The 26852-nt window shown below is 41.2% G+C and overlaps 2 protein-coding genes across 10 annotated transcripts in view; one reads left to right on the plus strand and one right to left on the minus strand.

Annotated features, from left to right (window-relative positions):
• Positions 1-933, minus strand: part of PWWP2A (PWWP domain containing 2A) — a 38334-nt gene extending 37401 nt beyond the window's left edge. For 3 of the 4 annotated variants that reach the window (XR_014318456.1, XM_082771465.1, XM_082771462.1), the window contains exon 1: positions 43-933. Coding sequence is in view for 2 of the 4 variants with exons in the window: in XM_082771465.1 (XP_082627591.1) it covers positions 43-743 (701 nt within the window). In the remaining 2 variants the exon portion in view is untranslated. The remainder of the gene's footprint in view (positions 1-42) is intronic. The other variant, XM_082771463.1, reaches the window with a different exon arrangement.
• Positions 934-1069: 136 nt separating this feature from the next.
• Positions 1070-26852, plus strand: part of FABP6 (fatty acid binding protein 6) — a 51966-nt gene continuing 26183 nt past the window's right edge. The window contains exons 1-3 of one of the 6 annotated variants that reach the window (XM_082771470.1): positions 1184-1292; positions 1784-1921; positions 2462-2549. In XM_082771470.1, the coding sequence (XP_082627596.1) occupies positions 2519-2549 (31 nt within the window). In that variant the 5' untranslated portion in view covers positions 1184-1292; positions 1784-1921; positions 2462-2518. Of the gene's footprint in view, positions 1106-1183; positions 1293-1664; positions 1725-1783; positions 1922-2461; positions 2550-22464; positions 22566-26188; positions 26203-26852 lie in introns of those variants that run through there. The other 5 variants (XM_082771469.1, XM_082771471.1, XM_082771468.1 and 2 more) reach the window with 5 other exon arrangements.

Raw genomic sequence — 26852 nt, forward strand, 5'->3', positions numbered from 1 at the left:
GACGAAGAGGCGGCTCAGGCCGGCTCCCCCGGGAGATCTCACCTTTTCGAGAGGTCCATGAGGACCCCGGAGAAGAGCTTCTCCCCCAGCCGGAACGAGACCACCAGGGCGTCCTCGATGATGTGATCCAGGGTGACCCGCACCTCCGAGCCGGGCAGCAGCGGAGCCTCCGCCTCCCCTTCGCCGGGAGCCCCGGCCACCGGCGACTCGGGCTCGGCAGCAGCGGCGGCGGCAGCAGCAGCAGCATCCGGCTCCTCCTCCTCCGGCCGGGACGGCTCCTCCCCGGGCTCCGGCTTCGCGGAGCCCCCAGTAGCCGGCGGGCAGGGCTGCGGCTCCTCCTCGGGAAGTCGGGGCTGCCCAGCAGGCGGCGGGCAGGGCTCGGGCTCCGGGCTGGGCGCTCCCCGCAGCTCAGCCCGGGCCGAAGCAGCCGCCGCCAGCACCGCCTCCGGGGCGGCGGGCGGAGGAGGCGGCGGCTTCTCCGGCCTCTGCGCCTCCGCCTCCCGCCTCCCGGCCGGGCTCCGCGCGGGCTGCGGCTCCTCGGCCTCACCGGGAGCAACCTTGCCGCCGCCGTCGGCCTCCTCCCCGTCGGGCACCGCCGACTCCACGGCCTCGGTGACGGCGGGCAGAGGGTCCGCGCCGGCCTCGCTGCCCGGGATGGGCTCCAGCTCGGGCTCGGCATCGCCGGCCCCGCCGTCGCCCGGCACCGCCGCAGTCGCCGCCGCCTCCGCAGCCGTGGCCGCCATTTTGTGTGCTGCCTCCCTCCAGCAGCGGGATCGATAGCTGCGGCCTTCCCCCGCCCGCCTGGGAGGGAGGGCCCGCCCCCTAGGCTCGCATCCGGCGGCCTATTGGCGGGCGCGCCGCGGCTCTCTGCTCCTACTGGACAGAGGAGCCGTCCGTCAAGCCCGCCTGGAACTTGCTGTTGGCCGGCGGGGACTTCATTCAATAGAAAGCCGGGAAGAGGAAGAAGGGGCGTGGCCATGCGCTTCACAGGCCGCTACGGCGCGGAGGGGCTGGGCTGCTGGGGCCGTCCCGCCGCCCCATTGGCGGAGGGAGGAGCCGCTCCCGCGAGAGGCCGCTGATTGGCAGGGGCTGACGTCCATCAGGGGTGCGCGAGGCTGGAGCCGCGAGGCGCTTGGCATGCGCCCTAATGGGGAGGGGGGCAGAAAATGGCGGGGGCAGGGGGCGGCCAAGGAGGTGGCGGTGCGCGCGCTGCAGGGCGCCCTGAGGGGACGCCCTGCTGTGGGGCTGGGCAGGGCCGTCGTCGGGAGAAGACGCACAGGAAAAGAGAAAACGTGAGGGAAACGGGGGGCTTGGTTCCTGTCGCAATGGAAATCTGGGCTTTCAAAGGCGACCGGGGTGTGTTGGCGAAGGGGGAGAGCGGGGTGGCGACAAGGGGAGGAGAGCAGCGAGCGTTTGCCCACCTGGCGTGCCGGGTCTGGGGCCCTCTGCCTGTGGGGCCAGTAGTTGATTTGGGGGGGGGAAGACACATGGGACACGTTTTTTCCCCCCAGGTAGGAAATCTTGTATTTCCTGAAGGAAAGTTAGTTGTTTCATGTGACGCTTTACGTTTAGGGAAGCTGATAGCTTTTAGAAAGCAGGGAATCGTTAAAGAGGGATGAGGGGGAAAAAAAGTGACAAAAGGGTTTTATTTCTCCTGATGTTAGGGTGAGGGATACATTGCTCAGCGACAAGCGGAACTTCCTGAAAAGTAACAAGTAAAACCTGTAAGAATCTCTTGAAAAATAAAATATTATTCTTTCAAGTTAGTGGCTTCTATTTTCAGGTTTTGAAGTTGCTACCAAGCACATACTTATGCTAGAAATAGAGCTACACCCAACTTTTTCCTGAAGCTTATAGCTAATGGACACAAGGAACTAATGAAACTTTTGCAAGAGGTACATGGAGAAATCCTTGGCCCAGTGTAAGGCCTGGTAGTATACTTGCCTTTTTTTTCATTGTAGGAAGACAAAATTATGTGTCGTTAAAGGATTACAGTAACAAAAGCAATTCTTAAAATAAATGAGGTCTTGGAGTATTTTTTAAAAGCAAAAAAGCTATGTTTAATATAAGCTAGTAAAACACGATTGTGCAAGCTATAGGATTTTAGTAGATAATATAGATATGATTAACCTACTCTGTTGACCTGAACATTGTGATTCGACTTACATAACACACATAAAGTCTCTGCCTGTTGTGTCTGATAATGCTTTTCTTTGCATGGTGTTGTGAAGTGTATAAGAAACATACAGGAACATCAGGAAGAACAGCCAGGCGTATTTCTGGAGACATAGATTAGAACTAGAGTTAAATTTGCTAAAAATAAAACTGCTTAATACCTTTTTATGTTTTACTGCCATATCTATTAAATCAGTGCTTTGGTCGTATGAGTGGGTAGACTAGAATGTGTTTATTAGGGGAATGAGTAGTAGGTACTGATTTTTTTTTAATTATTTTTTCACAGCCTTGCTTGCAGCTTTGTCAATCAGTATCACAGGGAAACAGCAGATGGATTCAGCGTATGATCTGTGGTTTGAAAGAAATCAGATGTGGTAAGCTTTCCACAAACTGCCTACCATTAATATTACTGCCTAAATCATTTTGAAACATTTTTGTTTGACTAAATTTGCAAAAGACCTGTTTTCTGTATCCTCAGGCTGTAACACTTTGAAAGATGGCAACTGTCCATGAGCCCCTAAGGGGCTCTTTCTCAGAATTATGTTCTTTCTCATATTTCCAGAGAATAGTGAGAAAGTTTGTGTTGCCACTGAATTACATTAATTTCAGAGCTAGCCCTCAGCAAGGATTTTGGTTTTAGCTCAGATCTGAGATTTAATTTTCTTCTGTTTGTTCTCCCAAGGAGAATGCAAGAGTGGCACTGGAAGACTTGCAGAAGCTGAAAATGATGCAAAAATAATTCTTATCTTGAAGGAGCACGTGATATCAAAGAAGTGATCTGCTGGTTCTTTCCTCTCATTATTTTGTTTGTGTGATTGTGACAACAGGTGATACACAGGAGAAACTTTTTACCTTATTCAGCTGAGTCCTAGAGCAGATTAAAAAGCCATTAGTGAAGATAGCTCATATGTAACACCAGAACTGTTTTTATATTACTCTCCTACGCAGAGAACCTGACTGTGCTTGGAGGTACTCCAACTGTATTTCACCAGTAGACCAAACCATACTCTGCATATGCAGAGGTATGCTCAGCTGTTCTAAGGCTGGTTTCCCTATGCTGTCTCACACTCACAGTAATCTATTTGTTTTACCCAAGTCTGATATTGTGAGGAAAAGGCATCAGGTTGGTTAGTAGGGTTGGCAGGGTGCAGGGATGCTTATTGTCGTCTGTTCTATCTTTTGCTCCGCTGACTCTTACTCAAGGGAGGTCAAAAACTTCTGGTTATCAGGAAGCTCAGAGAAGTTTGCAGAAGCAAAGCTACCAAACAGCTTTCATTCAGGAGAATCCAGAACTGGTGTGGTCCTTACTACAAAACAGCATGGCTTGTGTAGGTGCTTCATGTGGTTGGGGAATTTAATTATGCTCTCTGGTCAGTTCAATTAGCCACAGTTCATTTCTCTAGTGCTGCTCTGCCGTAGCAAAGAAGAACAGCAGTAAATTCTGAGCCTACAAGAAATTACCAACTAATACGAAAAGACTACTCAGCCCTTGACCTAATGGGACATAGCTCTGCCCAGCAAGCTTTTTGTTATGTTAAATTCAGCTTCTGTAAAGGATGGACATAAAACAGAACGTTTCCTCTTCCAAAACTTCAGGGAGATTAATGCTTACTGAAAGCCACTCTGCTTTTCATCAGGTGTTGCTTATGGCAGACAGTTACCATTAAAATGCTAAAACTAATCTTTTACTTCTACTGGAGTCCCCAGCAGTCCTTATGCAAAGCAGGGGAAACAAACTTGGGTGTATGGCTTTGTTAACACTGCTTGAATTGTTTCATTGTAATAACAAACAGGAGCTAATGTGCCTGGCCCAGCAAGAGGGTCTTAAAAATGCTATGTAAACAGCTCTTTGGCAATATTATTTACATGTTCAAAGGTGCTATATGTGCTTTTAAAAAGAGGCAAATAAAGACATTTGTATGCCACTTTAATGTAGTGGCCAGCAGAAATATGATACCATAGGTAGCCCTTAGATGGGAGCCTGCTAACAGTAGGCATGTTAGATGCAGGAAGAAACTTGTTCATTGAACAAAAAAGCTCTTGCTTTTTAACTTTACTCCATCTCAAACTTCTTTGATCACCACTTAATTTCTATTTATTTTAAATCTAGCCTTCAGTCTCTTGAGAATAGGGTTTGCCTTCCTGTGGCTGGTTTGCATAGTGATTAGCATAGCTGGGTCCTTGTTTCTATCCTGCAGCCTTTACAAGCTGCCAAAATCATATGAATGAAGTTAATGAAACAAATTGTACTCATGCACACTTGCTGTAGATTAAAGTGAGACTGTGTTTAGCAATTGGCAGAAAGGCCATAAGTACAAAAGAAACTATGAATTTAAGAGAGGAAGGAACTCATAAAATTGGAGTAAGTATCATGAATTTGAAAGCAGGAAAAATGCAAAGCTATATGAAGATGTACTAACTGCATTTTGGCAGACTGGGGGTGGCAGGAGAAGCTGTAGTAAGCTTGAGCTGAGTGACTGAACGGATGTGATGTGGTTGTGTGGTGCCTGTAAGAAGCAGATATGGTTGTATCTGTATGTATTAGTATACAGCACTGGAAGAATTGTTTGAGTAAGCTGGGACGTGATAAGGATCACCTTTGGCAGACTTGACTGTTTAAAGGCTTGTGCTGCCAGATACTAATTAATGATACTGATGTGTTCTGTCCTGGCAGGAATGTATTGTTGGACTGAAGTAAATATGAATAGGAAATTTTGAAGCATGTGAACAGTCACAGCATGTACATGTATATGTTTCAGCTGTGTGGTACATATGGTTTTGTTATAAATGAAGTCTCATCTCAATCTGAATTTAATATTTATACTTACAAAAGGTATAAAAGGTGTTATAAATGAAGTCTCAACTCTGAATTTAGTAACATAAAAGAATATTTATAAAAGGCAAGTAAACAGCGCTGGGTGTGTGGGGAGTTTATGCTCTACCAACACGCACACACAAACATCAAACATTCTAAATATACAGAACATTGCTTTACATACTAAACCCGAGTACGCCTATACATATGCACAATCAGAAAAGGTAACAAACAATCCTTTAAGTTCCATGACTTAACAGTCTCCATTTTCCATTCCTTTTCTTGATTACAAATAAGTCTCCATTTTCCATTCCTTTTCTTGATTACAATAAGTCTCCATTTTCCATTCCGTTTGAACAATATGTCTTGCTTTAAGTTGTCAAGCAACTCGGTCTTCAGGCCTTATGTATCCCGTTCTTCCCGGATTGAAGAAAAGCATATCCATCTCCTTTTCAAGGCCAATAGGCCTGGGTCAAAAGGCACGTTCAGGTCAGCAGGGGGCGTAACAGCAAAAGCCTTCGATGGCTGTAGCAGCAGAGGGGCCCATGGTGTAGCAGTCGGATCAGTAAAGGAGCCCACAGCTCCCTCACTATCTGGCAAGCCACACGTTTCTGACTGTGGTCCCACATGGCTCTTTAAGGCCTCAGAGACTGCTCGCCAGGTGCTGAGCAATCCCACTGCAACCTTGCCATTTTTAGTTGCAGAGTCCCACACCTTAACATAAATTTGGTCCCGTGTTTCAGGATCATAAACTGTGTGATTGTTAATAAGGAGAATAAGCTGTAAGGTTACCAGGACAGTCTTTGTTCCTAAGGATGTATGATTCCCCATAATGCACAACTGCTTACCAGTGAGAGGCAGTTGTGTGCACGGGTCCGCTTCTCTCCAGCTCCATTGCACCTATTTCCAGTGACTTTCTGTGCAAGCTTCTCTGAGCAGTTTGCTGAGTTTGGCCGAACCTATCTTCCTGAGGCAATCAAAGTGCCTTTTCCCATCCTGGTCTCCATTCTGCTAGCTTGTTCCTCTTCACTCCTTTTTCATGCTTCTTTATTGATGATGTAACTTCATTGTGTTGCCTTTTTTTTTTTTTTTTATCTTGAGGGCAGGCTCCCCTCTTATACCTTTCTCCCTACAGCAGTTCTTTTCAAAACAACTTTTCATTGGTCAAACAACTTTGGAAATAACAGCAACAGCAAACACCCAGAAATTTCCATGCCTTAATGGCTGGAGAACAAGAAACCCAAAACTGCATGGGGTCTCCTGCATCACCCTTCTTTGTTCCTTCTAAACTCTTTTACATTCCTGATGGCCTCATCGTTAAAAGTCTGATGTTATCATCAACCACGGGCTTTCTGACCCCCGTGGCCACACTCCTAAATCTCCCCCTTCTTTATTAATAACAACCATTTTCTCGACATGAATTACCACTCCATATATAACAGTTTTAAGATGTTGTGTAGTGGTAACGATGTCATTCTGTCTGCACCAAGTTCCATAGAATGCACTACCAGGAAGGGGACAACACAACAGATCACATCTATGCTGCAAGGTTGCAATGGAACAACATACATAAACGGAGTATAATTAGGATTATAGTGAAGCCAAAATGGATTTTTGCAGCATATGCAGAAACACTGGGCATCCCATAAGTTGATTTAGCCGCTGTTACAAGTGAAGCTGTGATAGCAGACTCAAGAATGGGCTGCACCCTGGTAATTGCTTGGTAGCCAGAATTTGTGTTGTTACTGGTATCCAAAATGGCTGGGTACGTGCATGTTCTCTGTGTCCATTCAGGATGGGATTGCTCTGTCTTAATGTAGGCATATAAAAGGCTTAAGTATGGGGGAATAAACATGTTGTTTTTGCAGAGTTACATTGTTTAGAGGAAAGGAATGTGGTACTGAGATATGTTTGCAGTGATAAGAAAACTTAGCAGGAGACCTTGTAAAATGCAGACAACCAGACTTCTTAGAACACTTAGGTGAAGATCATGGTGTCAAGTCAGATAAGTGAAGAAACATTACCACTTCAAACAGTAAAAAAAGTCAAAAGAAATTTGAAATTTAACAGGCCAGCAACTGAAGGCCATGCATTGTTTGTGAAGCATCGGATAGGTTGTGAACCTGGATTACCCAGTCAATGGGGAAACAGGGGAGGGTCCCAGTCATTGAGAAATAAAGTATATAAACCGTGCTGTGTGACTGGTAGGTGTGCTCCTGCTTGTGGGGCACCTGCCATTGCAATCGCGAATAAATCACTACTTCACTGAGATCCTCGCCAGAGCCTAAGTTATTGGCTACGCAGTGTTTCTCACAATTTGGGGGCTCATCCGGGAGCCAGTCACCTACTGCGGAGCCCCACCAGTGCAGCAGCAGGAAGGCATGCCCCACTGATTTCAGCAGCCCTGTGCATCGACGGTGGCGGTTCTGCGGAGAGCTGATGGGGCCAGAGACTGATTAAAGAGGCAGAATCCGTGAAGTAGTGGGGAAAGGAAGAAGGTAGGCACTCCGGGTTTTAAGAATCGATCCGGTAACTCTGTGCATAGACCAAGGTAAGAAATATTAAGTATTGCCTTGGGGGTCGGGCGAGGCTCTGCATGGTGTGTGACTGAGACGTACTTTTGTACAAAGCAAGTGTGGAGTCCTGATCCACAGTTCCATGGCTCTGTGAGACCGGGAAGGAGGGTTCCATAGCTCCGCGAGGGGCACAGCCAGAGATGGACGAAGCATGAGGTGAGGGAGAGAAAGGATGAGTCTTGGGAAATTTGGTGTACGGTAAACGCTTGCATGGGGAAGTGCTTGGCAGTACACCAGGGAATCTGGTAAGCTCATAGGCGTGTGGTACCCCTTGCACAGGGAAGTGTTTGGCAGTACACCCCCATTTTCCAGAATTGGAACGTTAGTGTGTGGTGCCCTTCAGGAGGGAAGTTTCTGTAGCAGCACGCTGACAAGGGCTAGGAAAAATGGGAAATAAGAGTTCCAGGGGAAAGAAAGATATCCTTGGGGGAGTGCCTACTGACAGTTCTTCCTGAAGAATGATAAGAAATCGGAAAAATAATCTCAAAATTAGAGGAGATGATAAAAGAAAAAAAAAAAAGGTTAAATATTGTGTATCAGTCTGGACAAAAGAAACAATTAAGGAAATAGCAGTATTTTGGCCAAAACATGGGTCTGATGAAAATTCAGGCTTTAAATTTATATGTAAACAATAAGATTACTTTTTTGCAGAAGGAGACAAGTTATGCTCCTTATAATCCTGATATTGTGCCGGTTCCAGCAGCAGTCTCTCCAGGAAGGGAGACAGGGACTGCAATTAACACTGTACCTAGAGAAGAGTGTACTCTAGGCTCTGGCAAGAATTAGAACAAGGTAGAAGAGATACTGAGAATTTTGCCTTCCCTGATACTAACAGTACTAACACTAACTGAGTATGCTCTTAGGTGAACTCCGCCCCTTCCTTACCAGCAGAGAGATTAGGAGTTTTAAGAAGGAGATCTTAGTTAAGTCTTTAATTGAGGACCCCATCAGGCTAGCTGAACTATTAGACCAGTTCCTAGGACCTAACGTATACTCTTGTGGGGAAATGATGTCTATACTAAGTATGTTGTTTACAGGGGAAGAAATGAGAATGATCAGGAGGAGAGCTGCTGTACAAGAAAGGAAAGGAGTTCATCCTCTGGGACCGGGGGTAATACCAGCAGAGCAGGGGTGCCCACTTGCCCATCCTGGCTTGAGTGGCGACAGTGGTGATAGGCACAGGGCTTGTGGGGGAGATTTGGGGTCGGGGTGGGGGAGTGCTCAGGGTGAGTCCCGAGGACTCGATATACCAAGGGTTCTTGAAAGTGTGTTTTGTGATTAAAGCCTGGCAAGATACACAGAAAAAGCTCCAGAAGGTGGGGGGATATAATGAACAGACACTGGGGGGGCCTCCTGCAGGAAGCCCTGAAGGTGTATGTCAGGAGGGGAGATGAGAAGGAAAAGCAGAGAGCGAAACTAATGGTATTGACAGTGTACCAGGTAGCGAGGCAGAGGGTTGGAGAAAGAGGAAGAAAAGTTTCAGAGGGCGTCAGGGCCAGGATGGAAAAGAGAAGAAGAGAGATGAAGGAATGGCAGGCAAGGAAAGCTCAGGGACAGGCTTTGAAGTGTGGCCAGGCTGGCCACTTCAACTAGGAATATCCATAGTGGAAGGTGGAGGAGAGAAGGAAAATGGGATGAAATATGGTATACTGATATGTTGTTTCAGCATCCTGGAGGGAGAAAGGTATGGAATTAAGTTGGCCAATGACGGAGCCTTTGGTGAAAGTACAGGCTGGAGAAAGACAGAAGTGTTAAAAAGGGTTGCTGAAGGTGTTAAAGGTGTGACATGTAGCATCTGACAGAGCTGTCTGAAGTTGAATGAGCAGGGAAGTAGGATGTAGGCATTGTCTAAGTAACAGTCCAGAAGTTTTGGTATATTTGCTGTGGTGTTTGGTCAGTTTCCCAAGGGGGGACAGCCTGCTCCACCAGGGGCCTCTCCACAGGCTGCAGGGGCGCTTTGGCTCCAGCACCTGGAGCACCTCCTCCCCCTCCTTCTGCGTGACTTCAGTGTCTGTGGGAAGGTTTCTTGCTCCTCACTCTCCCAGCTGCTGTTGAGCAGCAGGTTTTTGTTTGCTTGTTTTTGTTTTCTTGGATGTGCTGTCACAGAGGCACAGACTATGTTGCTCATGGCTTGACTCTGGGCAGCGGTGGGCCCCTTTGGGGACAACTGAAATTGTCCCTTATCTGCCACGGGGAGGCTTCTGGATTTTTCTCGTGTGGGCTGCTGCTGCAGCCCCCCCCCCGCCCCCCCCCCCCCCCCCCCGAACCTTGCCATCGAACCCAATACACTGGGGCAGCTAGGTCATTAGTGGCTTGTAAAGTATCAGGGATTAAATTAACTAATTAAACCCTTAAAAGTGATGGGGGTAGAAGGGGCTGGGATAACAGTGCCACTTCTGGAGGATTCCAAGCTGAGAGTAGGGGATAAAATGATCACTGGGCAATTATTGTATGTACCCAAGGCAAGGACTAACTTGTTGGGAAGGGATTTGATGATGAAATTGGGCATTCAAATAGTAAATTGTTAGACTGGAATAACAATGTTATTAACGGAGTGCTCTCAGGCCCTGAGAGCAAAGATATATTCACTTCTGACTGGAAAGACCCTGAAATGGGGGCAGAAGCAGCAATACAGATGGACAGTTTTACCTCAGGTTTATAGGGCCACCAATTTATTTGGGCAAGTTCTAGAACAGATTTTGGAGCAATTGCAACCTCCCAAGGAGGTATTACTATTACAAATATGTAGATGATTTTTTTATTGTCAGGACAGGAGAAAAGAGTTGTGAAGGAAGCGACTAACAAGCTATTCAACTTTACGGGAAAGCAGGGCTTGGGAGTATTGAAAAATAAATTACAATATGTAGAAAGAGAAGTCAGGTATTTAAGGCATTTAATATCTGAAGGAAAATGAAGAATAAATCCAGAGAGGATTCAGGGAACTGTTGAAAATTAAGAAAGAACTAAAAAGTTTTAAAAGAAAGATATTTTTTTTTAAGGAATCAGGAGCCATGAAGTCTGAAGGAAAATGGATACTCCCTGATGGGAGAGAAATGCTGAATAAAGCACCAATGAGGGAAATATTAATTGTTTTACATCAAGAGAGTCATTGGGAGGTGCAAGCAGCGTGTGATGTGCCAAGTACATGCATGTCTGTGTAGGAATATACACTTCAGTGAAGCAAATATGCAGAGGATGTACCACATATCAAAAGGTAAATAAAAAGGTCATCCATAACCCACCTAAAGGGGGATGGAAGCCAGGGATTCGACTTTTTCAAAGTATACAGGTAGACTCTACTGAGTTACCTAAAGTAGGGAGACTTAAGTACTTGTTTGTCCTAATTGACCATCTGACTGGATGGGTGTCAGCTTTCCCCTCAGTATCTGCCACTGTGATCACAGTGGCTAAGGTATCACTGGAGCAAATAGTCCCTAGATATGGGATAGTTGAAAACATTGATTCAGATCAAGGAAGTCATTTTACTTCACAAGTACAGCAAGGGTTCATGCAGGCCTTTGAGACTGAGTGGGATTTTCACAACCCCTGGCACCCCTCCTCTTCTGGGAAGGTGGAGCGAATGAACCAGAAGTTAAAGAAGTAATTAACTAGATTAGTGTTAGAAACCAAACTTCCTTGGGTAAAATGCTTACCTGTAGCACTTCTACAGGTTCAAACAGCACCAAGGAAGGATATAGGAATTTCACCATATGAGATGCTGTTTGGATTACACTATCTGGGCAGAAGGGATGAGATACCACAATTCAAAACAAGATACCACAATTAAAAACTGTATTCTGGAGTTGTCTTCTTCTTTCTCATCTCTCAGGACCCGTGGGCTGTTGGCTCAAACCCCACCTTTGGAATTCCCCATTCATCACCATCAACCAGGAAATTGGGTCCTGATTCGGACCTGGAAAGGATCAACTCCAGCCTGAATGGGAAGGACACTAACCACTACTAACCAAGTACTACTAACCACTGAAACAGCCATAGGAACTGAGGAAAAAGGTTGGACTCACTGTACTCGAGTGAAGACATCCGTTGACCCTAGTACCTGGGAAGCTGTTCCTACAGAAGACTCGTTGGAAGTTGAAATCAAAGAGTAAAATCTCGTTGTGGACTCTGGGCGGGATAAAAGCTTACAATTGTAAACTAACCTTTTATTTTCACAACTAATGAGTGTGACTTGTGATTGAGAGAAAGGACAGACCTACAGCGAATTGAAGTGCTCCCAAGGGGGGGTTGTTATAGTAGTAGTTTACATCTTATTCTTTGTATTGATCATTATTTGGAAACGAAAGGTTTAAAAATAATGACAGGGAAAAATCAATTTTATTTTTTTAGTGATTGTAGGCCTCAGAAGGCCTTAGTCAATTGGCAACTTGGAAAAGACATGACCAGATGATAGTAAGACAGGATACCCTGTAAAAATATGGGTGGATGTGACAGAGGGTTATGTACTACAATCTGTCATATTTGATGCTTGTGAGGTGTTAGCTTGTGGAGATTTAATTGTCCAACGACAATTGAGTAGAGAGAACAAATAACTGGGAGAGACCCAACAGCCAGATTGAGAATGGCTGTATGGAAATGGTCCTCTATTGCCATCAGAGAAAGGGAGAAACTCAAGGAGAAAACAAGAGAAAACAGGAGGCCCTCTTTGAAATGCAGCAGTTCAAACATCTGAGATTGAAACAGGGTATGGGGATGTGAATGCCTGGATAGAATAGGTCCAGTATACCGTCCAGAGTCTCAGCCATGGCAATTGCTATGCTTGTGCCTCGGGATGACCGATTGCCTAGATAGTGCCCTTCCCATTGGGGTGGACCAAGGATTCCCAGGAGATGCGATGTATGATTGCATTGTACCAAGAGAAGTCTGCCTGGGGAAATGAGGCCTGTAAGTCTCTCTCTTTGCTGTTCCCTTCCTTGCATGATAGCAATATCAGGGTTCCCCCTGCATTCTCTACAACTCATACAGCGTGCCTCTAATGGCAGGGTGTGAGTGGTACCCAGCATCTGGGAGAATTTGCCTTGTGCACGAGGATTTTGAACGCTACCAAGGACTTGATGGGAAACTGCTCAAGACTTGAGACCCCCAGGGCAGATCTCTGGTGGTACTGTGGAGGGAAGATCTTACAGTCCACCCTACCATCTAATTGGGGAGGTACTTGTGCGCTTGTTCAATTAGCTATACCCTTCACCCTGGCATTTGAAAGAGAAACATCACAAATACCCAGAAGAAGTAAAAGAAGCTTAGGTGTATCATTTGATGATAAGAGTATACATAGATTCTATTGGGGTGCCTAGAGGAGTTTCCGATGAACAGAAAGCCAGGAATCAAACTGCTGCAGGGTTCCAGTCACTGTTCTGGTGGGTAACAATCAATAAGAATGTGGATTGGATTAATTATATTTATTATAATCAGCAGAGATTCATAAGTTATACAGTGGATGTGATAAGAGGAATTGCTGAACAACTGGATGCCACCAGCAAAATGGCTTGGGAAAACAGAATAGCATTAGATATGATGCTTGCGGAGAAAGGAGGTGTGTGTGTGTGATACTGAGCAACCACTGTTGCACTTTTATACCCAACAATACTGCCCTGGATGGCACAGTAACTAGAGCATTGCAAGGGCTTACCACCCTTGCCAGTGAATTGGCAGGAAAATAAGGAACAGGCACTTCTATCACTGGATGGTTGGAATCTTGGTTTGATAAATGGAAAGGGATGGTAGTGTCCATATTTACATCCTTCATCATAGTAGCAGGAGTTTTGACAGCTGTTGGTTGTTGCGTTATCCCCTGTGTAAAAGGACTAGTACAGTGGTTAATTGAAAGTGCACTATTGAAACAAGTGACCATGGAGCCACCACCTTACTCAGATAAGATGGTGATATCAGAGGAGATGGAAAATGAAGAGGAATATATCTACCAAATTACACCTTAGAGAAAAGTTTTGCGAAAATCAACAATTTAAAAAGAATAGAAGGGAGGAATTGTGGGAATAAACATGTTGTTTTTGCAGAGTTACATTGTTTAGAGGAAAGGAATGTGGTACTGAGATATGTTTGCAGTGATAAGAAAACTTAGCAGGAGACCTTGTAAAATGCAGACAACCAGACTTCTTAGAACAATTAGGTGAAGATCATGGTGTCAAGTCAGATAAGTGAAGAAACATTACCACTTCAAACAGTAAAAAAGTCAAAAGAAATTTGAAATTTAACAGGCCAGCAACTGAAGGCCATGCATTGTTTGTGAAGCATCGGATAGGTTGTGAACCTGGATTACCCAGTCAATGGGGAAACAGGGGAGGGTCCCGGTCATTGAGAAATAAAGTATATAAACCGTGCTGTGTGACTGGTAGGTGTGCTCCTGCTTGTGGGGCACCTGCCATTGCAATCGCGAATAAATCACTACTTCACTGAGATCCTCGCCAGAGCCTAAGTTATTGGCTACGCAGTGTTTCTCACAAGTGGATATATGGGTTTATGTGTTTTATGGATTATTTATAAGGAGTGTTTATAGTGTCTTGGTAGGATAGCAGATTTTTTTTCTAGTATCTAGACACATAAGATTTTTAAGTTAGAGACTTACACTTTGAAGTAGTAACAAACTTGCTGAGATTCTGTGGCTCCACATGACAAGGGATTTTGCGTTATGTACAACCAATAGCTCCAGTCTTTGCTGGCCCTTCAGCAGCAACACTGAGACATAGCACAGTATGGGAAACATAAGGTTTCTCCCTTGGTCAGTTTGGATCATAGTGGCAATAGATTCCTGTGGCTGCCATAGCAGCAACAATTTCCTGTAACCCTGAGCAAGGTTTGAGGGTCTCAAAAACTATCTGCAAGTCAGAGTTTAGGGACTACAGTTTCATACTGTGCTATTAAATCCATTGCAACATTATTCGGTGCTTCCAAGTGTCATGGTCTGCTATTGTGATATATTCAAGGCTTTCCTAGTTAAAAGAAAAAGTGTAACCAAGGAAAGCCCATGTATCTAAGCAAGGCAGAGAAGTATAAGCAAGTAACAAAATAAAAGTTGGGTCTTGATCATATGCTGCAGTCTTGGTGCTTCTATAACAAGTTGGGAAAGTAGCGCTCTTAGGAGTTATTTTCTGTACGTTTAAACTGTTTTCAATTTCAAACATCATTATTGATTGTGGAGGGGATAAAAAAAAGTCCCTCATTCCATTTATGTTTGGTAACTGATTTTAGTGGCTATAAGAATGTTGAGTTTATTTTACTAGGTTTATGAATGGTTTTAAAGAATTCATAAAATCTCACTGTATGCGTGCATGTGTACCCCAGAAGTCTACCCTGGAACTTGAAAAGTTAATTACATTGTTAAATTTCTTTGGGTTGCTTAAAAAAAAATTGCAAATGTAAGTGAGCCCTTGGGGCAAAGCACTGGCATTAGCTCACTGCTGACATGTCTCACACTTCTCTTACAATTTTAAAGAAGTGTGGGTCTGAAACTACTTCCTGCCTTGTCCTGTAATCTGATTTCTGCCATCCTCTGGAATTTTTGCCTCTGTAGGTACTTGTGATATCTACTCCATATCTCCACATATTCCATTCAAATAAAATAAAACAATTCTGAAGATGTAAAGTCGCTAATACTGATGTTTCATATTTCAGGATCAAAAGCCTTATGTCTAATTTCTAAGGGTACATATGTTATAACTGTCTTTAACAAAAAAAAAAAAAATCTTTCAGTAGTGTAAGCTAAAGAAAAAAACCTACACTTAACATGCACTAAAAGCAGGGTATGTACTGTCACAAACCCTGATCACTATTATTCAATGATTAACTTATTGATTATAACTTATTCTTAACAGATCAAGTGCCAGTTCTCTTCTCACACATGTACGCTAGTCCTTCCTTTTCCACAGGTGCTTATTATCAGTATTAAAAGTTGTGGTGTGGAATGAATGAATTCATTTATGATTCAATTTTCTAGAGACCTGCTAGAGTGATCAATTTCACTGAGACTTGGAGAGTCAGGAAAGCAAAATTAGTCTAAGATGTAATCAAAGAATTGAAGAGTAGAGTTCACAGAGTTTCACAAATCATCTCAGGACTTGAGCCTTTGCAGTGTTGTGGACATGAGATGTATCAGTGTACCCAGAAGAAGCTGTTGGGCTAGGATGCTACTCTGCCAGCACATGAACTGCCTTGTGCCTGAGGTGGGTATGAAATGCTCCAGTTCCTTCTTGCTGGAGGTGCAAACCTCGTGGTGCCCTGGCAGCCCGTCTGACTTGTTCATCGAGCTGGTCAGGCAGGAAAGTACTTCTCTTCTGCTGCTCTGATATACAGGGTATCTTTGGTCTGGAATATGCTAATTGGTAAACGTGGACCTAGATGACTAAGAAAGTTCATTTTTCAAGAGCAGCTTAGCCAAAATGGGAGGTATTTATATGACCTAGTTTTAGGTGCGTAAATTAAACAGCCATTTTAGGAGCTCTGTGTGGAGAAAGAAAACACTCTCAGGAGAGTGATTCAAAAAGGTGCTCTAAACTAGCTTTGAAATCTCCTCAGATGAACATCTGTCCTTCTGACTATCTAGGTACACTCATTTCTCAATTTAAACATTAAAATTGTGATTATCGTGAGCACTGCTGTATTTGGAATAGGTACGGAAGGGTATGCTAACATTAACGAGTGTCTGGTAGGGCAATTAGTGACCAATGGAGTGAGGCATCTAGCTGCATTTTGTCTCAGTTTGAGCAGTAAGGCCAAGCATTCATGAAAGCATAAAGGCTTTCAGCTCTTATTGATTTTGTAACTAAATCAGTACTTAATACAATTTCCAATTCTTTATTCAGAAATAAACTTTTTTTTTTTTAATCTAAGTTTTTTAAACAGACGTAAGTATTACAGAATTGTTCTTCCTCGACAGTTGTTTTTTTTATTATTATTTTTTAAGTTTCACCAGTGATTTTAGGAGAGTTTAGTTTTCCTGTTCTAAAACAAAGCCGTGTGTTTTGTTTCTCCATGTTTTGCAAATTGTAACTGGGATATTCTCTTTGGGTGACTCTGTTATTGCCAAGAGCAGCATGCTTGGGGACTGTTACTGAATTTAAGATTTAGAGAAATCAAGAACTTGTTTCTTTTAGATGTTTAATTCTTTTTTTCTTGCTTAAAGTCTTCCTTGTGTAATGAACACAATAGAATAAATCATTACTCAAGTTTTAGATGATCTTTTAGCAAGAATTTCAGTGTTTTAGCATAAATAAAAGGTGGTACTGAAAAAAAAATCTAATACAAAGGGAAACATTTTGCTTCAAGTATTCTAAACAGTGCTCTTCCCTTCTGTGGGAATGCAAACCTTTATATATTCTGCCTTGGATATGGTCTTCTGTTCTAAGTTTGTGGCTCAACATAATTATTTTAAATTTTATTAATGTGAATACTTGTATATTCTCCTTTTTACCATGTCTAGCTGCTGCTTTTGTACCCCGATCACATGTCCATTCACATTTATAGATTTTTACAAGTGAGAACTTATATCTCAGTTCCAAGATGATAAATTTATGGGAAAATCAAAGGAATGTTTTCAAACTCTGAAATATTTCTAATCAAACTTCCTAGATTTGATGGGGAATGAAAGAGCTACTATGTCTTGCCAAGAACATTGTGTAGACACTTAGTTGTGAAATTCTCCTGTAGTTCTTCAGAGTCCTTTAACTGTAGTTATAGCTAACTCTATAACTCTAAAACAGTTGAAGCTTTAAGAGTCCATAGGTTTGCTGGAAGCTTATTTTAGCAGAATGCTTGTTTAGGTTTGGCTCCTGTGTTTATTTAAGGATTTACCATGGCAATCTTTTCAGGATCTTCCCTTTGGTTTTTAGATTCTAGCTCCTTTCCTCTTTGATGCCTGATGGTACCATCTCCCTTGACATTCTACCAGAAATTAGTTGATAGATAACTATTCTGTATTCTGTGGAGTTTTACCCCTTCAATTTTTAAATTGAAGAGAAAACTTTAAGTGGAAACCAATCATTACTTATTTATGTTTGTTTGTTTTTCCTTCAGTGAGGTTTTTGGCACAGTGTGTGTCCTTTACACACTGACATGGTAAACAGGTCTGGGCCTTACCTAGATTTGAGCAGCAGATCCCTACAGAACACTCAAATGATTTACTAAATGACTCAGTCTTTCCCTGAATCAGTGCTACATCAGCATCCTACCACTGAGTAATGGATCATGCAGCAGAAGAGTTTGCTCATGAAAAGTATTACGGAACAATCCTTTTTATGGATGCTCTGTTCTGATGGAATAAGGCTTTCCAAAGTGAGGCCTTGCCATGCAGCTTTTTTTTTTATAGTGAAATTTTACCTGAAACAATTGTTTGCAAGGTACCCTTGCAACTGTGGTGGAATCTCTACAGACTGCATTAGCATCAGTAGAGATGCCCTTGATGCTACGGTCATACAGTGTGGAGGGCTCTGTAGTTGTGGTTCTAGTTGCTAACTGAGTTTTCTTTTACTTTGCATAGCAGCAAGCAACAATTCCAGGGGTTGTTTTGAGGGCAGGATATTGCTAATGTTAATCAGCTTTAGCTTGAGGCTTTATCCTCTGAGTGGCTCTCTTTGAACTGGAATACCTACTCTAGAATTAAACTCACTGTTTTCTCTGTGTATTTTGAAAGTAGTTATCCAAGAATAATTGAAGCTCGATACACCAAGAAAGCTGATCCAGACTGGGTATCAGAGAGTAGCTTTTTTTCCTGCGCAGTTTCCCTGGCAAAAACAAGCCCTTCGAGTGAGGTGCTGTCTTTAAGAGGAAATGCAAAACAGGCAACTAGAGTTTCTCCCATTTGTTTTTCCAAGAGTTAGGATATTAGTCTTGATGACTTTGATATTTTCTTTTGTGTATGTGTTTTTGTTTGTTTGTTTGTTTTTTCTCTTTAGTTGAACTGAATGCAGTAGCCTTAAGTTACAGTTGGAACTTTCTAAGCCCTGCTCTGGAACAGGGTTAGGTTCTAGCCCATCTGGGAGACAGGTTTAGAAGCTTCTCTGTGGCTTTATTTCCCTGTCATCATGTCCTCTTTCATCATAGGTACTGCATCAAGCTATGATTATGATGCATTTGAATCATCCAGAGATTTATTTATATAAGTAGCAGTGTTCTGCCAGATTTGATGCTGCATCAAAAGCAATATAGAACAGATTCTTAAATCTGTTTCCTCCTTCCTTGGCTCTGGAGTTCCAGTCAAGAATGTCTAATTTAATACATTCTGTGCATTATGTGTGGCTATTAAGGTATTTTCTACCATGACAGGAGCTACTTGTAACTAAGGCTATGTAAGTATTTACATTCTAAACTCTAGTTCTTTGAGACACCTATGGAAGAGAAAATTCCAAGTTTTGTTTGAAAAGTGTAAAGTGATTAAATGGAAATGAAAGGCTAATTTATCAAAAGCCAAGCACTCTGGCTCCAAGTCTCAACCATTCCAGTCAGCAAAACAAAATTGCATCGTGATTAAATGATCACAAATTATATTTCATTCAATGCAATAGATCTTGTGATATTCTATATGCAAGTGAGTTTCAGAATGTTTTCTCAGAAATAGACCAATCTATTTGACTAAAGGTTTGAAAAATGAATTATACAATACTAAAAAATACAACCAGTTATTTAAAGGCTATCTAAACAAATACTTACCAGGAGACAAAAGATGTGTCCAATCTCACTTTTGGCATTGCCTAACTCTTCTGTTCTTACCCATGCAAATTCTGTCTTTTGTTCTTTGACTTGTTCCTTTTTTCTAATTAGGGTGTAAATACAATTATTTTCTCTATGTATACATCATCTTACTCCATTAATTTTTTTTTATTTTTTTTTTCCTTCAATCTCCCTTAATTATTTAAGAATGCATTTTGTGAGAAAGCTCCTTGGAATGTTTGATGCAAATAATCAAAGCAATAAGTATTTATTGAAGTTTTTCTGGCCACATATTTCACATGAGTTAAAGAATCTTAGAATTATGAAAGATGAAGGAATATTTATATATCCCTTATCCATATGTTACCCATATAAAGATAACAGCGAGAGAAAATATTATACAAATATTTGCTGTAAATCTGCAAGTATACCAAATCTTTCGAATTCCTTTGAGCCCATTAGCAGTTTTGTAACATCTCGTGGGCTTCATTGTGTCTATCAGATCACATCCAACTAGATTTTCTTATAGGTTGAGCACAGCAACTTTCATTCTTTGTACCAGAAAAAGGGAGCTGAAAGAATTTGCATAGTGTTTCTGAAAAAACATGTTCACTATTTACTGATAGCCACCTCTTTTTTGGCAAAATAAATGTTATTGTATGTCAGGGTAACTGAAAAAGCAATAATCAAATAATGGTTGGTATTTGGCAGAAACATTAGACTCTCAATTACAAGTACTTAATCGTATTACCTAACAGAGGATTCTGCACATTATTGTATTCCTCTTATTTTAAAATACCTGACATGAAATCTGTTGTTTAGGATTCTTTCTGTATTTTGGCTTAATATTAGTTATTTGCAGAGTGTTGATTAGATGTTAAATAATTCTTTTAATTCTTGTTGAAGAATTCCTTGCTGCTGCAGGTAAAATAAATACATATATATATATGAGATGTACTGTCCTGAAATCTGAAATAGAGTGCACCTATATTCAAGTTTGTGTTTAGTGACATGATAAAGAGGCAAAGATAGGGACAGAAACTTTCATATCTGAATAGGGTGGCCACAACTACTACTTACAAATTGGATTATGTTTGTTTTGTTTTGTTTCTACATAAACAGGCAATCAGTCAACTACTTTGTTTTTGCATACATGCTGGGAGGCAGGTTACTCATGGAAGTGGAAAGAATGTTTTCAGAAGGATATTGCCATCCCTCTATTTTTCTTAGAAAATGTTAACACTTAGTGTTACATCCAGTTTTGTCTGATGACTGGACTAAGGGGCCAAAAAGCTTGATAAGCCATTTTAAAGGTAGATTGAGTATTTGACTTACACATTTTGGTGTTTATGTCTTTCTTTTACTAAGCCCATATACTGCCTAACTCAACTGGGACTTGTAAACGAACTTGTAAATGATACGGATGTGTAACTAAGGGATGCAGATTTAACACATGGCCCCGTGTAACCCAAGTTGCTGTAACGGCCTGTATGAATCCACTCCAACTACCTTGTAGACCTCACTAGTTTTAAACATTATTTCTCTTCTAGAAGAGAAAGCTCTTCTACAGGTCCTCACCAGGGGTATATTTTACTACTCTGTAAACTAATGTTATTCATTTCACAACAAAAAAGGAATGAAATCCACTGTCTATGTCTCAGCCAACTACTTGCAATCTATTAAACTGCTGCAAGTTGTTTTTGTTTGATCATAACCACTTTAAAATGTTTTTGTTTGGAGTGGACCAAATTGCTCTAAGTGAAAGTACTCTTCAGGTGTTTCTCTGCTATTCCTATGCCTTCTTTCCCCAAAGTTCTTATGAACACCTGCATTGCTATCTGTATAGTATTATGTTGTTAGAGTAAAATATATGAATATTTACCTTTAAATTCTATGTAATGTGCCTGTTGAGTGAAACAGGGTATGCCTTCCTTTAAAGATACGGTGTTTTTTTCATATGGAAAAGCAAATGAATAAATTCTCAATTTCCCCTTCATAAATATTAATGTGTTTGGTAAAGCACAGGTTAATAAACATTTTTATGTCACTTGTTAAATCATTGACATCAAAATAGAGAAGTATATTCAAAGATATGATGTACCAGCACCTCCTTCCCTCAAGGTAGGAATTAAACCCATTTATTAGAATGTCATTATAGGTTTTTAGGGCCTTTGAAAGCAGATGTTAAGCCAGTTGGTGGAGGTCCTTAATGTCCAAAGCAAGTGGTCATTTTGAAAACTTAAAGGCATTTCTTCCAGTCACATGGCAGATCATTGGCAGTGGTGAAAACTCCGCCATGTTCCTCTAACTGCTCAGCAGGCCTAGGTAAGAGTAACTGGCTTAAATTGAGGATTTTGGTTCACATCTGCTCAGCATCAAAGCTACAGCTCCTTTGTGAGAATCAGCTGGAATTCTTTTATTTCTGTAGTTTGACCTCGTCCTTGTTAATAGCTCTTATTTCATCCAGCCTTTTGTTCTGTCTTGTTTCTGTAGTCATATATTTCTTAGTCACCTATTAATAATATACATTGGACAAGATTGTCTTTTTCTAAATGATGAACACTTGAGACACCTTCAATTTGATGAAGGTGCGTCAAGTATATCTAGTTCTTTTGTGTAATTCTCAAGCTGTTTATTCACACTTCCTTTTAAATTCTTTTTAATTTTTAATGCTGTTAGTAATTATCTTTCCTCTTAAATATTGCATTTAGCTGGTGTTTAAAATGCTTGTTACTATCACTGGTTTTTAAGTTGTTTTGCAGAACTGACTTACATAGCCTATGTTCTTTGAAAGAGAAAAAACAAAGGAAGAGAAGGATGATAGTCTTAAATGAATACTTGTTATAGTCTGTCACAGAGACCTGCCTGCTGGCCTACAGTGAAGAGCTAAGGCCAAAGCAAAATGATATAATTGCAGGATTAGTGGGCAGCTGCAGTAACATCAGTGTGGAAATATGTCTTACAATGCATCTAGAAACAGAGCTTTCTAAATTAGATGAGACATTTGACTGTAAACTGTACACCACTCAGTGACGTTGTATGAGTGGTTTTAAAACATTCTGAAGGAGAAATAGACCTGGCTGGAATAATGGGTAAATTATACCTTTGGATAATAGAACTCAATTCGTAGAATTCAACATAGAACAGTTTATCAGCCACCAAAATCATGAACATTATGTCGTTACATAAATTGAATTTAGATTGCAATCCGTTTCCTTTCAGATAACTGTCTGCATCTGAAAGATGCCTCTTCTTTATGACACGAGGCCAGTCAGGAGCTAACTTGACAGCATGTGTATGTGGACATGTTCAGATGGTGTCAGGTTAGTTTAACCTATGAAACTGTGTGAATTAAGGGCCTTGCAGGCAGAACAGGTCTCTTCCTGCAAAGGCAATTGTATACTTACATATCTAAAACGCTGTGGATTAACAATGGTTTTATGTCTCACCTTTGCCCAGCTCAGGAAAGTAGAACAAACATGCAGCTGCACCCACCTCAACATGTCAACAGCCCCACAGGTTAAAAAAAAAAATCTTCTGGCAGGGGTGGAACATACTAGTGCTGTAAGGAAACTCATTTTGTGGGCATACAGATGATCTGCTGTGCAGAACTTAGAATATTTTGTCAGATGTTATATGCACAAAAGATAACGTCGTAGATATGTCTGTGCTCTTTAGAATCAGTTATCTGTTGCTATGAGTTGACTTACCACAGCAAAGAGTTCAGTCTAAATAGATAACTGGATTTTCATACTGTAAAGTTATTCTAAACAGTATTACTTCCCCAAGCCTGTTTGTTGTTCTGGAATTATTCTGCTGAATTGATAAAGGAATCTGGTTGCTGCAGCATATTTGTCTGGAACAACTTCTGGGTAGTGCTTCAAAAGTCAAAAAGACAAAAAATAAATTAATAAATAAATAAAAATGACAGTCTTGCCTCAGGCCTTGAAGTAAACAAGAAAAAAAGACAAAAAGACTGTTGGGGCTTCTAAGTACTTCCTTCTTTTCCCCTCATTTCTAGGAACATGCAAGCTTGTTAATACTACCACTCTTTGAATGAGAAGAAATTTAAACACTGGTCTTCATTTTACCTTTAAAGTTGTTCCTGAGTCTTGTCTTGTCTTTCTCTGTAGTATTTCCTATGTCCATGTGTATAAATTCCATGAGCTGTATTAGCTCTTCTAACTATATGTAACAAGTAACTATATGAACTGAGAGATTATGCAGCTTTTCCTGCAGTACCAGAAAGATTATTTGTATCACACATAAGTGTTGCATTTTTATCCTTGAATAGTAAGCCCAGATCCTACCTGAAATGTTGTTCCTCTCCTGATCCATCCTTCTGTGTGAAAATATTTATTTCAAATTAATGGCTGCTCTGTTCAAGAATTAGTTGTTTTGACATACCTTGTGGGTTGAAATGCATCTGCTACTGATGTCCAGACATGTAATGCATTATTGACATGGTATGCACAAACTTAACTCATTTGTCATTGTTTGGCAACATTATCCTAGCTCCAGTGATAAATATGGGGCCTAACCTTATGGATAGGTGAGCTAGCATGGCAGTTAATTTAGTATTTCCTATACAGTTCTTCTACATGGGACATGAAATTACAAAAATCTGTTTTGCATTGAATAAAAATATATCAAAGCAATTCCTTGTTCTTTGGTTATGGAAATACAGTCGTGTTTCTGAGGCTGTGTTCTACATCTGCAAACTCTGTTGAAGCCAAGATTAACAGCACCTTCAGCTGTTGAGGTGTGGCTTTTCCTTAACTCTGGTCCCTGGAAATAAACCTCATGTCAAATAGCAATAACAGGGATGGCAACTGACCTCGATTATGTATAGTAATATGAATCCTACATAGTCTATTATCATTTAGGATTTTGTGCTGGCACAGTGTAAGGATACAGGACAGTAAAGGAATTAGCATTGAGTACTATTCATTTGGAACCACTCTACCCTAGCTGAAGCAGAGCTAAGCTGCCACCACATATCTGACACTGTGTCCTTTTTATCAGTTATTTGTAGCTTCAGGGTTGCTAGCTGTGAAATACAGACAGTAACTTTTCATTCACAGAGATGTGATGTGGTTTAATTACAATGAATGTTTAAAAACAACTTGAGGATGAATAGTGCTGTGTAACTGCTAACTATTACCCTTAACGAAGACACAGTAACAAGATGATTAGTCTTTCAGATGTCTCCAGTCATTCCCTGAATTCCAAATTAATTTCTGTCCTTAAAAGTTATTGACACATTCAGATTTCTTCCTAATTGGTTTAGATGACCAATTGGATGCATTTCAATAAAATGGACAGTGAAGGTAAATGCATTTTCTGGCTAGATGTTGCTTTATATGCAACAATTGCATATGAATTGGCTACAAGGCAGAGAGCTAAGCACCACAGTAACATCAAAAAAAAAAAAAAAAAAAAAAAAAAGTATTGTGATTTTTCCAGATAGTTTTCAAAAGTGTACTTATACTTGTCCCTCTTGAAGTCACACTTAGCCCAATGAATAACTTTTGTCTTGTCTTATTGACTGCATGCCATTCATAACTGGTACCTTTTGTAATTGTATCTTCATTTACAAATTATTTTTTAATGTTTTGAAAGTTGTAAAATGGAGACACTGTGGAGCCTAGGATTCCATGCTAACTTGATTCTTGCTTCCTCTTGTGATAAAGGTTTGGAAACTGTTGAAAGGGTTGTGGCATAAATTACAATGTATCCAAGTTTTTCTGGCTTTTCCTCTTTACCTAGAAAGGCCAAACCCGTAATGAAAGCTGTAGAATACTGCTTAGCAATGTCATCCAGTTAAGCTCTCCCTTTTTTTTTTTTTTTAAAAAGAGGGAAGGAAAAAACAAGGCAGCTAGTATTGAGGTCTGCAGGTCTCATGTGACAAAAACGCCACTCTGAGCTGGAGTCTTCCCATAACATATAATCACATCAATACAAAGATATTCAGGGTAATATTCATTCTGATGTAATTTCACTGACTTTTTAATCCGATTACACTGAGGATGAATTTGTCCCTCATGGTGTCTGCAAGCGCGCACGCACACAAAGCACCGACAACAGTTGGAGGGGTCATGGCCCATTTGTGTATGCTAATGTCTACGGCTGATGCACACATTTAATCTCTTTGTCAGATGCTCAGTTCTTTGACCAAAAGCAGAATAAAAAGTTGCAGTTAACAATTTTTTATGCCAGACTTTTTTTTTTTTCCTGGATTTTTTTTTTTTGGTGACAATTTACTAGAGGATTGTTTCTCATTCTTCCTTTGTCTGTCTATCTTTTCTTTCTGTCCTTCCACAGAATTTCCTTTATCTACCCTCTTACTTCTTCAGGCCTCATCTGATGTTCGTGGTTTACCAAGTCAAGAAATGCTGTCGTCATAGACAAGTGTTTTCAGCTCGTCTGATGCTGAAGACATACATCAGACTGTGCATGTCTCTGGCTATTCTGTGTATTTTTGCATTCTCGATTAAAAAATAATAATAATGAATGGACCCTATTGTTTAATAGAAATTTCAAGTTTATTACGGACTGTGAAATACCACAGATATTGAGGGGGGAATATATAAGGAAATAATCTACAGAGATTGATCTTGATCAAGTTTTTTAGAGAAGGAGATTGTGGCAGGAAGAGAGGATCATTGTGTCCTTATGTCCTCATTTTCTTTGGATGATCATACAAATCCTTAGCTTTTCAAATTGAGGTCCTTCTCCCCCTTTCAGTTCCTCCCACAAAATGAGGACTAGTTGAGGAGATTGTTGCCATCTTTTCAGTTGCCTAAGGGGATGCATATAGTGTCAGCAGCTGAAGCTAAGTGATGTCATCCCATCTCATCTTTAACAATTATGTTAATCTTGCAAAATCTCTTCATTTCTCTTTCGTGTGCAGAGCAGTTTTTCATTTGAATTGAAGAATGGTGTGTTTCCTAGTTTCAGGTAGGAAATACCTTCCTTCCCTTAATAAAAAGGAGAACTATGCTGTAATGCTTTGTTGTCACGTGCTGTAATTCCATCAGCAATTTTGTATTTGTGCCCCTAATGAGGACCCTTGCTAAATGTGTAGAGACCTTGCTTTGCTAAAATCCTGTGAGCATTAAGTATGCAAAGGAGAAAATGTTGTCCTGCTTTCAAATCACAAACAGTCCCTGCACATTGGCAGCACAATATGCTTGGTGTGCAGTGACTTTCAGTGTCCCCTGAAATAAGAGCACTTAAGATGCAGTCTGGCCACATGACTGCAGAGTTCAATCATTAACACAATGAAGTAACCATACAGAAGTGGTGTCCTATATTACTTGCCATTTGAACTTCTGAAAATGTTAATCGTGTCTAGATCTTAAACAATTTTGCTTTTTTGCAGTATATCACATTGTCTTCTCTTACAGATATTTATTCTTATCAACAAAAAGTGTTGTGGTCTATTGTGGATCTGAAGTCAGAACCGTTCGTGCTAAGTGTATTTCAAGGAAAAGTCCACCACCAGTATTGCACATTTGATTTGCATGTTTTCTTACCAAATACCTAATCTAATTTCAGGTAGGATCAATTTATGGAGAATTCAAGGTCAGCCTGCCTTCCTGACAGTT

This window comes from Aythya marila, assembly GCF_965140915.1.
Source record: "Aythya marila genome assembly, chromosome: 14".
NCBI classification, from domain to species: Eukaryota; Metazoa; Chordata; class Aves; order Anseriformes; family Anatidae; genus Aythya; species Aythya marila.